The 14,117-nt window shown below is 47.7% G+C and overlaps 1 protein-coding gene across 6 annotated transcripts in view; it reads right to left on the minus strand.

The window, feature by feature from the left end:
• Positions 1-11,419: 11,419 nt before the first annotated feature.
• ATP7B (ATPase copper transporting beta) overlaps positions 11,420-14,117 on the minus strand; it is a 68,639-nt gene continuing 65,941 nt past the window's right edge. For all 6 annotated transcript variants that reach the window (XM_079136149.1, XM_079136147.1, XM_079136146.1 and 3 more), the window contains 4 exons: positions 13,430-13,633; positions 13,234-13,351; positions 12,590-12,692; positions 11,420-12,105 (listed from right to left, as the gene is read on the minus strand). In XM_079136149.1, coding sequence (XP_078992275.1) covers positions 11,832-12,105; positions 12,590-12,692; positions 13,234-13,351; positions 13,430-13,633 — 699 coding nt within the window. In that variant the 3' untranslated portion in view covers positions 11,420-11,831. The remainder of the gene's footprint in view (positions 12,106-12,589; positions 12,693-13,233; positions 13,352-13,429; positions 13,634-14,117) is intronic.

Consider the following 14,117-nt stretch of genomic DNA (forward strand, 5'->3'; position numbering starts at 1 on the left):
CAGCCTGGGCAACATGATGAAACTCCAGCTCTTAAGAAAAAACAAAGAAAGAAGTCTACCTGGACCTCTCATATCCTTGTTTGGGTGCCAACTGCCGTGACCCTGTCATCTCTCTCTGAGCTGCAGCTGTTAATTAAGGGAATGATGCGAGACAAGGGGTGATGGGGGATGAAGAAAAGACAAACAGATGCACATAGAGAGAAAAAGGTGGGGCCAGGTGGGCAGCCAAGCTCTGATGGCATTTGACTGACCCAGAGCTAGCTCAGCATGTATATTATGTAGGTTTCATCATCAAAAGGTTATTTGTGGGCAAGTTTTAACAAAGCAGGCAATCTGAAGGACACAGGACTGGCGAGACATTAGGGTCATCTTGTTATGTTTAGGATCCTCTATCCCTCGGAGTTGGTGCCTGAATTCAAAGTCTTGATTGATAATGCTGTGTGCCTTTACATGTAACCTCCTTTGGCTCTCATCACTAGCAACCGGGCTGCCTTGACTTGCACCTTTGTACAGGAAGTTCCCAGAACACAGCCATGAGGGAGTCAGACCATGATTCAAATCACTGCTCTCCGTGGAAGTTCTTTGGTCATAACATTTATTTTAAAAAGCTTTCTTAATGTGTGGATATTTTAGAAATGCACATCACCAGAGCGTAGAGGCAGAAAGACCTGAGCCAGGATTTACTTTATATTACTTTGGCAAATAATAAAGGAAAAAATAAACCAAGAAGAATGGAAGAAGAGGGGGACTAGAGAAGCAAATATGATAAAGCAAAATCTTGACAATTATTTAATTCAAGGAGAGGATCAAGGTGGGTATGTGGGAATTTGCTGTATTAGTCTGAGTTTCTATATGCAAAGGAGTTGACATTTTTTTTTTTTTTTTTTTTTTTAGGAGTTGACATTTTTCATGACAACTTCTCTCCTGAACCTTCTCACACATCCCTCCTGCCTCCTTCCTCTCTGAGCCCTTCTCCTGTTTACATCTCTCCATCTCCTCCTCTAATAACAAGCACTCCTGCAGGCCTGTGCCCACCTCTGGGTCATGGCCAGTATCCAGGACCAGGGGAACATCTGTAGCCGCTGCTTGGCCTGAGCCTGCTGCAAGGTAAGCCCAACTGTACTGCTATAGTCCTGGCCTCTCTCCAAACTTGAGACCCACATGTATTTAAAAAAAAATTGATACATTTTTAAAGCACATATGAAAATGCAGAGAGCAACAAGAGAAAATGCATGAACCACCACTCAGATGTAATTAGAGCTGACGTTTGGGCACATCTGCTTCAAATTTCTAGACATAACATGTTATAAATACTGCTGCATACCTTGCTCAGACCCCATCCTCTCCCTTCTCCCCCAAAGAAACAACTGTTCTGAACTGGGTGTGCAACCGTGTTTATACTTTGGTGAGGAAGCCTATGTCTGCAAGGATACACAGAACAATTTTGTGTTCTAAATTCCCACCACTCTCTGTCTATCTGCAATTTTTCCCTCTCAACACTGTGCTTTTGCCACATTGATACAGGAGGATCTAGTTGGCTCATTCTGAATTTGCAGAGTATTTCATCATATGACAGGTATATCTAGTTGTCTAAGCACTTACTTAGGGATGAACTCTCAGATTCTTTCTGTGCAAACAGTGTTGCAGTTACCATCCTGGCAGGGATCCTTGTGTGTCTCTGCACGGATGAGCTTGTCACTCCCCTTTATGTGTCTCCTACCAATGGCCCCACGACACTATGTGTCCATGCTCTCCGATCCCCTCACTCGACCCCCATGCAGAAAGCATTAATTTCATCTCTGTGCTATTGGCATACAATACCTAGTGGAAGGAAGGAAGGAAGGAAGGAAGGAAGGAAGGAAGGAAGGAAGGAAGGAAGGAAGGAAGGAAGGAAGGAAGGAAGGAAGGAAGGAAGGAAGGAAGGAAGGAAAACTTTCCAACTCCAGGGTTAGGAGCAAAGGACCAGGCAGCAAGTGGGGTGTTTTGTGGAAATCCTGGTGTACAGTTGGTAGTGAGGGATCCAAGAGGCATTTTAATGGTGACTTAGACACCTGGAGCCAAAGAACATATGGTTAGCATGCTTTTTACATCCTAGTGGAAAAACAAGTGCTGGCTATATTTTGCATGAGACTGAAAGAGTCACCAAATTAAAGCAAGTTACAGGCAATTCAGTGTGGTGAAGAGAAACCACAATGTCTTAAGCCAGCCAAGACTGGATAAATAACAGATAGGACTGATGATAATTTGGCCAACACCTATGAAACTCCTACTCTGCGCCAGGCAGCCCGGCTGAGCTCTGAGAAGGGTCTGGACCAAGACCAGCCCCGGGCATTCCCTACAGTTCATTCACCACAGCCACTGGAGAGATCTTTTAAAACATGCATCCTGTCATGTTGCTCCCTCCTCGGAACCTTCCAACATCTTCCATCAGGCCTAGAGCTGGCCAGCTTCTTCTGCTGGCCTGCAGGCACAGATCATATTGCACCCCCACTGTCCTACTACAGGGTGGTCAGAACACTTCCCACTTGCCACAGTACCTCGTGCATTTGCCTATTGCTCTTTGTTCCACTGAGACTGAAACTCTTGGAGAACAGACACCTTGTCTGTTTTGTCCTCTGGCTGTAGCCCAGTACCTACCACTAAGATAGAAGCAGGACTGAGTTGTTCCTGGTGGCCTTCAGATTCCTCACCCTGTCCTTCCTGAGGCAATACTCAGATACCTGTTCTATATCCCCTGGCTCCATGTTCCTTGATTTGGTTGGATTTATTTGATGTGGCTTCTGATACATGGCAATTCAGAATTTCGCCAAGCCGGGAGGTTAGGTAAATAGGCAGAGATCTAGGATGGAGATGGGTTGTAAGAAGTGTTGATTCTGGTCCACAGTCAGACACTTACTTGATCTGGGACTGCAAAGCTGCAGATCATCGCTCAGGGGTCAAGGGTCTGTGGTGACTGTGGGCAATAGTGTCAGTCAAGGGGTGGGGCCAAGCCCAGGTTTCTCCTTCAGCATCTGCTGCAGGGAAGACATCAGATGTCTAAGCAGCTTTACCTCTCAGTCTATAAACTTAGGTCTCTAGTTCACTGCTATTCCAACTCCTAAATCCACTGGGCTGGAAATGACATGTCAACCATCACTGGGCTCCAGGTGGCTCCCAAGGTCTTATAGGAATTCGGGAGTCCTAAATGACTCAGAGCATGAGAGAGTCGCTTGTCCCCAGCCCAGTAGGTTTGCACCTTAACCTTCAATGTCTAAGTGTAGAGCAGTTCTTGGGAGTGTCGGGCTAAGCAAGGAGGGTCTTGCCATCTCAAGCTCACCTGAGCACACATTCAGGCAGCACCTGTCTTTGGCTGTCCAGGCTGCAGAGGATGCTGTGGGCCACTCACCCTCCAAACAGCATCATGCAGCATGGGATACAATTGCTTTATTTTCAAGTCATCAGGATTTAAGAGATTCAAGCATTTTTCACCTACAAATATTGGTCCCCTCCTCTCCCTCCTTGTCCTGCTCAGCCATGGGGTAGGGATTGAGGGAATGGTCAAAAGCAGTTTTTCAGGGACTCAACTTAATACAAGCTTTCTTGTTCACTCTTCCCCACCAAAGTCCCTACCCAGTGCACTTGTGGGTATGTGAGTGTGTGTGTGCGCATGTGTTGGGGACAGAGCTATTAGTCCAGCCTGATCGTGAATTCTCTTCACTCTTTCATTTGCGCATCTGGGCTGTGTCTTGTCAAAACATAAGGACAAGACTCATGTCTGTTCTCTGGTTCCAAAATCACACCTCTTTCCGGTCAATGCTGGCTCCAGGAGGTGGAGACAAAATGCCCAGGAGAGGCAGACAGCTTCGGTGACTCCCTTCCCGACTGATCTCCTGACCGTAAGAGTTCTTTCTTGAAACAGCAGCCTCAGTAGTTGAGGCACGTTGCCTTTCCTGAGAAGATTCACTGGGCAGTGACTTCTTAGTGACTTTGCCCTTCCTCGTGGTCATGATGAACAAAGCAGCTGCCACCCTCACTCAGCAGGGGTGAATTCCAGCCACCACCAACACCAGCGTCCCTGCTCTGGTGACTTCCTAGTCATGAAGGCACTTGGTTTCAATGGAGAGTTCCACTTTGTGAGGCAACACACACAATTCGCTGGTCTTTCTGAATGGCCACTGCGAAGACACAACAGGAGAACAGCAATTCATTTTACAGGTGGGAACTCTGGTCCCACAGCCCCAGAGGAGGAAGGGAAGAGCCAGTGAGAGGCTGAAGAGAAGTAGGACTTCCTGGTGTCTGCACGGCAGGAGTGGGGATGCAGGAAACAGGGCCGTGGGGTCATCCATTGGGCACCCTAAGGAGGGGCAGGAGCTTGGCCGGCAGGTCTCATTGAAACAGTGCCTGGACATGGGCGGAACTTTAAGTGGCAAACAAGGCCCCAGTCTGAGGCGTCCCATATATTTCACACTTTACATGAAACCCTAATAGAACCTCAAAGAAATGTGTCCAAAGTCAGAAGCTGGCAGCATAAGCTTCTTTTAGATTCCCAAAGTAATAAATATCAACATTTAGCTGGATTCTAAGCTCATGTGGATTTTAGTCAGAAGCATTGATAGGAAAAAGAAAGCAGAAATTTATAAAATACCTATATTCCTCCCCAAACTCAAAGATCTCCTCATGTGCTCTCCCCAGCCCCTTGTGCACTATTGAAGGCAGGTTATTTTGTGACTTAAATTCCCATGATGTCACAGCCCACTCACTTCTGTGATAGAAATACCACACCACGGCGATGGGGGTTATATTTAGCCCTTAAAGCTGGGTCATCAGAAATAGCAGAGCAAGTTGTTCTATTTTAATAAAAAATTAGTGCATTCTTTTGAAAACCACACCCAAAAGTGATATAATTCTATCCTAGAGAAAAACAAAAAGACATCAGAAAAGATGGGTGAAATGATCATATTCCTAAATATAACACAGGTGGGTTGAATGAGACAAATTCCACCTCCCAAACTCAGATTGGAACGTCACATTAAAAAGATGTTACTTTCCTTTTGTGGCACCTGGTGTCCATCCCTCATGCTTTCTTCTTGTGCACTGGTACTGTTCAGTCAATAAATATTGTCCAAAAGCCTGCATCCCATCCCAGGACAGTTCAGAGCCTCCCCAAGCATCTTGCCCACTGGTCTCTCCCTGGGGACACCAAATCAGTGTCATTTTAGCAATGACCACCTTTTAGGAATGGCTACCATGTGCTGGGCACTATACTGGGTATCTTATGTACATCATTTCATTTAACCTCCACAAAAAATGGAGAAGTTAATTCATTTCATACTGACTTGGAAACTCAGAGAGGCAGTGACTTCTTCAGATGGCTTGAACCAGGTTTTGAACTCAGGTCTGCCCAACTCCAGGGCTGGTGTTTATAACATTGCATTGCACAGTCTTCTGTTGAAAAGTCCTTCCTTGAACATGGGACATGCCATCCTGGAGATAACATGCCAGTACCACCAGGAATTAAGAGAAATAAGCAGGGGTCAGGCCTGACATAGCCAATGGTTGGGTTTGCTGGGTTTGAAGCAAATAGCCCACACAGCCTTAGAAGCAGAGTTTCAGGTTGGGGGGTAGCTCAGTGGCAAAGCAGTTGCCTACCATGTGCAAGGCCCTGGTTTCCATCCCAGCATCACACACACACACACACACACACACACACACACACACACACACACAGACCTGTTGATAGGCACTTCCTCCAGGGTAGCCATTCAACATATATGAAGACTGTTTTTACTTCCTAAGGGCAAAAAACTGAGTTCTTTATTTTCCTAGAAAAGAGACTGCATTGCTCAAGATAACAGCAGCTAGTATCTGCTGAGCACTCAGAACGCACCAGGCACCAGTCTAGTGCTTCACCCAGATGACCTCACACCACATGGCAACTCTGTGAAATGGGAACTACTATTATCACTGTATCTATGGACAAGAAGTGGAAATGCCAGATCTCCCTTGGTTATTTTTTAAATTGCAATGAGGAAGGATGACCCAAAAGGGGGCAGGACAACACATTTGTGGTTCATGGCCTGCTGAAGTTACTTGGGACCATCCACCACCCTGTACTTTGTGGGTTCCTAGGCACTGGGCCTTCTACTGTTTTTTGTTGTTGTTGTTGTTTGTTTGTTTGTTTTGAGCTGGAGAACATCTTGAGTTGCTGGGATCATAGGTGTGTGCCTCTGCACCCAACTCATACTTCACATCTTGGGACCATAGATGGGAAACAGATGGGAAAGATATCCACAGCAAGCAAACCTTCCTCAGGGACAAGTGTCCCTAGGAATCTTGGTGAGGATCTATCTTCAGGCCTCCAAGGTACCAGCTCAGCAATGCACACTGTTTCTGTCCAGAGATTTGGGGTGGGACCATATGCACCCAAGGCAGACATAGGAGTTTTAGGACTTGGAAGTTTGGAGCCACCAACAATGCTTGAGCCCTTTTAAAACATTTTCTTTCTTTCTTTTTAATGCTCGAGTCAAAGTAAATTATTCAAATTTACAAGAATATATAATATGAAGCTCAGATGATGATAGAGAAGTAGGGTGACTGCAGTCACCCTAGTGTGTACTCTGCAAAGCTACATGCAAGTTGTGGGAGGCTCTGAGGCCCCCGCTGCAGGTACAGGTGTTAAACGTAGCTCAGGTCCCAGGTGCCAAGGCCTCACGCTCCCCTTTTCCATGTTTTCTTTATGATGTCATTTATTTGAATTTTCAGATGCATAAAAAGATGATAAAGAAAATGTGCTCTCTAGCTACAGACCAGAAGGTTGTTTTGGTCAGACACCTGGTGGCTCTAGAGATAAACCACACTGTCCTGCCACAGGACATCTCTCTTGCCCCATGGAAGTACCCACATTCACCTTTGGGAGTAGGTGGGACCTCCCTGCAGGGTGCACAATGGATGTTGGGCTTTGGGGCCAGAGCCAAGTGGGTTTGTCTCCTGGACAGCCAACTCAGTGACCCCAAGGTTGGAAACAGGAAGTGACAGAAATAGCTTTTAAGATCATCGTGAGAGGGGGCTGGGGTTGTGGCTCAGTTGTAGAGCACTTGCCTGGTACAGGTGAGGCACTGGGTTTGATTCTTGGCACCACATATAAATAAATAAAATAAAGGTCCATCGAAAACTAAAAAGTATTAAAAAAAAAAAAATATCGTGAGAACCGGAGGCACAAAATGAGATAGGAACTGTCACACACTCAGCAGGAGGTATCTGTCATTGCCTGACCTTCCAGGGCCCTGGATCAGCTCACAGCGGGTCCACCCCAGGACTCTTGCAAAGTCTCTATGGCTGTGACTTGGTTAAGAAGTTGGACAAGAGGAGGGAAGGCTTTTCTTCCTGGTGTCCTGATGCGGTCCATCTACCCAAAGGACAAAGGCCCCCTCTCCACCAAATCACACTCAGGAGCTTCCCTTCTGTAGCCAGGGTGAGTTATTGTTGTGACTTTTCTAGCTTCTTTATTTCTTCAACATGTTTAAATTTTCATCATAAGCAGTTATGTTTTTGGTTTGCGTGCACGAGCACGCGTGTGCATGTGTGTTTGTTGTGGTGCTGGGGATGTAACCCAGGGCTCGCGCTCATGCTAGGAAAGCTCTCTACCATTGAGCTATCCAGTCCCAACCTGTTCTATTTATATTAAGACATAACAGCTATTCACATTTCAGAGAGAAAAAAATGTTGAATTTCCATCAATTCTTGTTTTCATCTTAGTCCTTGGATGGTTTTACATCTGTTTATCCGTCTTTTTGAGTAGAATAAAGGAGACTCTGGGATTTCACAGCATTACTTAACAGTTCCACATTCTGTTCTGTAATTTCAGCTGCTGTCATTGTCTTCACACAAAGGAAAGGGCAGACAAGGAGACATCTCCCTTGGAATGAGCCCCGACAATGGCTTAGGCCCTGCCCAAGTCCTGTGTGAAAATGAAGAAAGCAGAGCTTCTTCCCTGCCAGCCCCACACTTCCTTCCAGTACAAAGCAGCTCTCCCATCAGCCAGGTAAGCTGGGAAGGGAAACAGAATGGGTGGGGCTGCTTACCGCATTTCTTCACATATGCGCTCCAAAGAAAGGTGCAACTACAAGAAGGTCGTACACGAAAGTTTTCTAACTCGAGAATTTTATGTACTAACGTAATGTAAGGAATTTGTCTAATGAAATACTGTCTTTGTGTGTGTGTGTGTGGTACTGGGGATCGGATGCCAGGCAGGTGCTCTACTACCGAGCTACACCCCCAGTAGGCTGCCATGATTTTTTTTTTAAACACTTTTTTTAGATGTTGATAGACCTTTATTTTTTATTCATTTATTTATAGTGGTGTGGAAAATCGAATCCAGTGCCTCACACATGCTAGGCAAGCGCTCTACCACTGAGCCACAACCCCAGCCCGCTGCCATGAGTTTTTAAAGGCAAAAAAAAAAAAAAAAACAAACCCTCTGTAATTCAAGTAATCTTTTCCTAATTAGACTATGTGTTTGATTGATTTTCTTAAAATGAAGGTCACCTTTATTAATCTCAGTTCCTAAGCAAACTAGCAGAGTAATTTGGGGATCTATTTTCTGACATGACAATTTCCAGATGCCATTGAAAAGAAACAACTGAAATTATTATTCATTAAAATGATAATTCCACCACAATTTTTCACTAAGGTCTTAAAGACTGAAAATTTATCAGGAATGGGCAGATACTGTGATTTACTTGGTGCCCAAGGAATTCTATCAGGAAAGTTTGCTCAAGTTTTAGAAAGGGTCTGTCTGCCAAAGAAGCCCTTCGGAAGATGGGATCAACGTCTCCTTTCTACAGCGGGAGACGCATGGAACTTCCCTACCTGCCACCCAGCAGCGGCATGAAGTCAGCGTCCTGGAAGGCACACAGTGCTCCCAAGCATGGGACCACAAGCTAATCACCTCGAGGACGAGGAATGCCGGCCTTGGGATGGGGACACTGACGGGGAGCTTAGAGATGTGGTTAAGGAGTATATCATTGTCACATCTCTGGGACCTACGCATCTCTGACCTTTCTGTTTCTTTCGTTTTTTTTGTTGTTGTTGTTTTTCTGGTGGTGCCGGGAACTGAACCCAGGGCCTTGTGCAGGCAAAGCAAGCACTCCACCAACTGAACTATATCCCCAGCCCCCATATGGTGAAGTTCTGAAGTAAACAGTTCCTGATGATGGTGACTTTACCATGTTCACTTTCCTTCTAAGGAAAGTGACTACATGTTTCAGTTTAGCATAATTATTGTGTATCCTTGCACTCTTTTTTTTTTTTTTTTTTTTTGTGGTGCTGGGGATCGAACCCAGGGCCTTATGCTTGAGAGGCAAGCACTCTACCAACTGAGCTATCTCCCCAGCCCCCCTTGCACTCTTAAGAGTCCTAGTTTGCATGACAAATTATACCATTGCCTCCCTATAGGCCAACTACCGCCCCAAGATGCCCACAAAGCTTTCCCAGCAGAGGCCCCTGGTCCAGGTTTTTTCTAGAATACTCCCCACTCTACTCCTTCAGGTCCAAGGAACCTAAATGAATCCCTCCTGAGTACTGTGTGTTTGGGAATGGCCTTTTGCTGGCAATGATCTTGAGGCAGCGAAGTATATGTGGAAGGGATAACCAGAGCTGTGTCACCCACTGGGGGCACAACTCCAGCAGAGGCCGCCTCTTGGAGCTCCCCCTACACATCACTGAGGCCGACCGCCTTCAGCCAGAGAGGAGAGGGCTCAGACTAGAGCAGAGGAAGACAGATCAACAGGGTTTTGGCCACCCTCATGTCCCCAACTATTAAAATCCTTCCTTCTCTTCCATCACCAGGTATCAGGCCAAGTCAGCATCTGACTAACATTCTCACCAGAGACAACCACCCCAGCCCAACCGGTTTCCCACACACACAGCTGACCACAGGAAGAGTTTTGCATGAACAAAATGAAACTTTATTCTCATATTGCATGTAAAGTTTTTGAAGTAGGCACTGTTACCTGACTAGAAAAGTTCCTGACACTTTGAACATCAAAAGGTTATTTTCTGTACAGTATATAAATATTTTCATGTCTAAGTATGAACACAATGCTTATGGTCCTAGAAGTTTTAAAAATCAATACAATTAGATTCTTTACAAAATGATTAGCCTAATTTCATAATAAGAAACATTCCCCGAGCGAGAATAAAGGGAGGGACCAGGAAGGGGTTAGCAGAATGGGGAGGAAGCCTGCAAACAATAAGAACACAACAAAACCCTGAACCTGGATTTTAGGAGAAAAAAATCCAGCAAGACTACATTATTTTCAAAATTGAAAATAGCCATCCAAAGTGAAGGTGGGATGACCTTGTGACCAACTGCATTCTAAGTTGATACAACTAATATATCACCTGGCAGATTTGCTGTTCCAGGAGCAAGGACCTTTGTCTACTTTATTCTTATCAAACAAACTGACATTTAAGGTGGCAGGAGAATGAGAGAAAAGCCTTCACAGCCACAGACATTGTATTTTGACGGTGTAATCCTAGGCAAAATACTTAGCTTCTCTGAGCCTGTTTCCTTGCCTGCAAAATGTAAAACATAACTAACTTGCTTCTTTGTTGAGGGGGTTAGAGATAATCTACGAAATGTACCAGCACTGCCCCTGGTAAATATGTGATAATAAATAGCTAAAATTATTTTGCATGAGACCAGGCTTTCGCCTTGGAGTAATCTAATTCTTCTGGGCTGCTCCCAGGTGGTTGTGTCAATCACCACTGATTTCAGAGTCTAAATCTGGGCCCATCACTGTCCCTCTGAAGTCACAAAATCACAAAGTACCACTGACAGGTAAAAGCGAACTTTGCCCTGGGGAGCTGAGGCTGCCCTCCCTAAGCACCCTCTTGGCGAGCGGAAGGCTCCTAGAGAACGAGGCTCTCCTCTCATCTGAGGGCAGGTGCCTCATCAAATAGAGACACCAGTGACTGAAGGTGCTACTGGACCCCAAGAAGTGACAGGGAGGTTCTTGTATGCACACACCTCCCAGAGGGCCCCTGTTTCAAGCACCAGAACCTGTGGCAGGGACATCGGGACACCCTGGGTCATCAGCACTTGGGCCCCACAGGAAGCTGAATTTGGACTCGGGGTCAGTAGCACCATGCACGACTCTGCAGAGGCGGCTCTTAGTGAGAAGTGGCTCTCCTAAGCTCGAAGATGGATGCGGCCAGTTCTTGGGCTGGGGTGTTGGCTAGAAGATTGGCTGATGAGGGGGTCAGTCCTGCCTCAGATGATGGACAGGCACATCCCCAGTGTCAAGGATGCCAAGAACACACAAGGGGAGAAAAGGGAGAGATTGTGCCAGCAGGAAACCACAGGTGCCCTGGAGTAAACCGTGGTTTCAGACCCTGGGCACACAGACATCGCCAAAGAGTCCAGCTGTGAGTTTTATTGGAGTTCCCTGCAGAGGTCCAGCTAGCTCTCTGGTCCTGATGATTCTGTTCCTCACAAGCAGGCATCCTGAATACTCCCAGCAGAGGTGTTTCAAGGAACACTGACTTCTGTCCTCTCTGGAGTCCAAGCGAGGTTGCCACAATGCCAGCAAGGTGAGGCCAGGATGCGTCCCCCACACCAGGAGGACCAGGCAGGGAGTCCAATCCAGACCCACACCTAGGCCAGGCCACACGCTGTAGAGAGGGCTGATGGAAACATCCAGGGAATGCGAGTCCCCAAGGTGTGGTGACCTTTGCTCATGCTGCTGTCACCTGCTGGGACGGCACCTGCTCCGATTAACTGCAGAGAGTGGATGTGAATCTTTATGGGGAGCTGGGCCCTGGCCAGCCTTGGATCTGCCCACCTGGAGCCTTCAGATGTACTGCTCCTCATCCCTGTCATTCAGGAGCAGAGACCACTTGTCCCCGCCATCATCCACTGTGGCACTGTGCCGAGACAGCCTGTCGGACGTCAGGGAGGACAGAGACACCTGGCTGACGTAGCTGACCTGGTCCCATGGTGTGGCCCTCGGGGAGTCTCGTCTCCGGTCGTCCATGCCGACATGCACACTGACCTGGGATGCGCTCAGGGGCTTCATGCGGCCGTGGGCCTGAGCCTCATACCTCTCCAGGTCGGGTTTCCTGTAGCTAGAAAGCAAGAGTCCAAGAGCATAAGCAGCACTCTGGACATAAGTTCTGTTTTCTTACTGAAGCCTGGTGAAGGCCTCTTAATCAAGTCTTTCAATAACAAGCAGCATCAAACCTCATGGGTTTAAAAAGAAAAGGGTCACCTGATTCAGAAACTTCCTATGCAAATACCAACGGGCAGGCTGCTGATGACTTTAGTTAACTAAATGCATGACTAAATAAATGAACACATTTTAACAAGGACAAATAATAACTCCAGGGATTTCACGTCTACCTGAGACTCACAAAAACAGCCTGTGAGGAGAAGAGTACATGACGGCTGGAGAGAGGTAACGGACTTGCTGGTGGTGCTGACACCACTACACAACCCGCTCAGGCTGCCCGCTGTCACCCAGGAGGCATGCCAGCATGCCCCGACCTGCTGTGAGCACACAGGGAGAGGGCCTCCCGAGACTCCAGCAAGGGCTCCTGGCCAAGGACTCACCACTTGAGCTGCAGAGAGGAGAGCACCACAGACACGGAGGAGGCCGCCATAGCTGCTGAGCCCATCCAGGGTTGCAGCACAATGCCAATGGGCATGAAGACACCTGCCAAGGAAAAGGCATGTACTCACTCCGCAGCCCAGGAAAGCAGGACCCCACCCTCGGGTGCTCAGAAGACCCTGTGTCCGTGGGCCTCTGAGGGGAGGTTGTCCTAGGAAGCTGGGCAGTGGGGCGTGGGAGAACTGGTCTCTTCCTCCTGTCCTTCCCAGAGCCATGCACGAGTGGCCTCACCCCTGATTTGGGGAGTGGGAACCACAGTGACAGGGAGGAGCAATCTACTTTTCAGACTACGGGTCTTAATAGATGGTTCAGGAAACACGGCCACTATAAATAGATGGCCAAGCATCTCGATCAGCTTTTTAGAGAAGACCAGAAAAGAAGATTTGAGACCCTCTCAGCAGTTTCTCATTTGTCTTCAGAGACACGTAAAGCAGGAGCCAACACCAACATTTCTACAAGCATGTAGTTAGTCAGCCAGCCAGCAAGGTGGGTGACTCACTAAGGCCTGCAGAGGCCCAGCAGAGGAACTTTCTGGCTGCTGGAGGGGCCAAAGCTGGTCAGGCAGGTGAACCCTGCCCCTACCTACCTGCTGCGATAGGTATTCCAACCATGTTGTAAATCAACGCCAGCACCAGATTGACCCGGATCCTCCGGACAGTCCTCTTGGAGAGGTGAATGCTGGCCACCACATCCAGCAAGTCATTCTGTAAGGGAGGATGTGCTGAGTCGGGGCCCCTCCCTCCACCTCAAAACCCCCGCAACCTGGACACAGCTGAGCTTACTCTGATGAGGACGACATCAGCTGCCTCAATGGCCACATCCGTGCCAGTCCCAATGGCAATGCCCACGTCGGCCTGAGCCAAGGCGGGGGAGTCGTTCACACCGTCTCCCACCATGGCAACTCTCTTCCCTTCATTTTGCAGCTCCTGGACCTTGGCCACCTTGTGAGAAGGTAGCACTTCTGCAAAGACTTTGTGGATGCCAACCTAAAGGAAAGGTAATCAATACTCAGTGCTGACAGAAGCCTCTCGTCACCCTCGTCCCCTCTCCTCAGCCCCTTGGGCCAGTCATGCAAGTCAACCAAGTCCTGCAGACTTGAGGTCACAGGACAAGTACACCCCTGCTGCCACCCCAATGCCCTGCCCTGGTTCCGGCTCCTACTGGTCTGCCCATCCTGGGCGTGGCTGCCTGAATACTGTCCAAGCTATCAGAATGGCGACCGCTGGGTCATGTTCCTCTCCTGCTTCCGTCCTCACAGACCCCACCCGCTTCCCTGAACACAGTCTAAACTCTTGGGAACCTGCCTTCCACAGTCCTCCGGGTCTGACCTCTACCTGCTGGCCTGCAGCTGATACACCCTCAGGAATGCACTCTTCAGCTACCGTGGTGCCTACAAATCACCCGCCACTCTGCATCCCTTTGGGATGTCCAAACTGCCTGCTCAGGTCTGGAAAGCTGTTTTCCTCCCAA

This window comes from Sciurus vulgaris (genome assembly GCF_902686455.1).
Source record: "Sciurus vulgaris genome assembly, chromosome: 4".
Classification (NCBI taxonomy): Eukaryota; Metazoa; Chordata; class Mammalia; order Rodentia; family Sciuridae; genus Sciurus; species Sciurus vulgaris.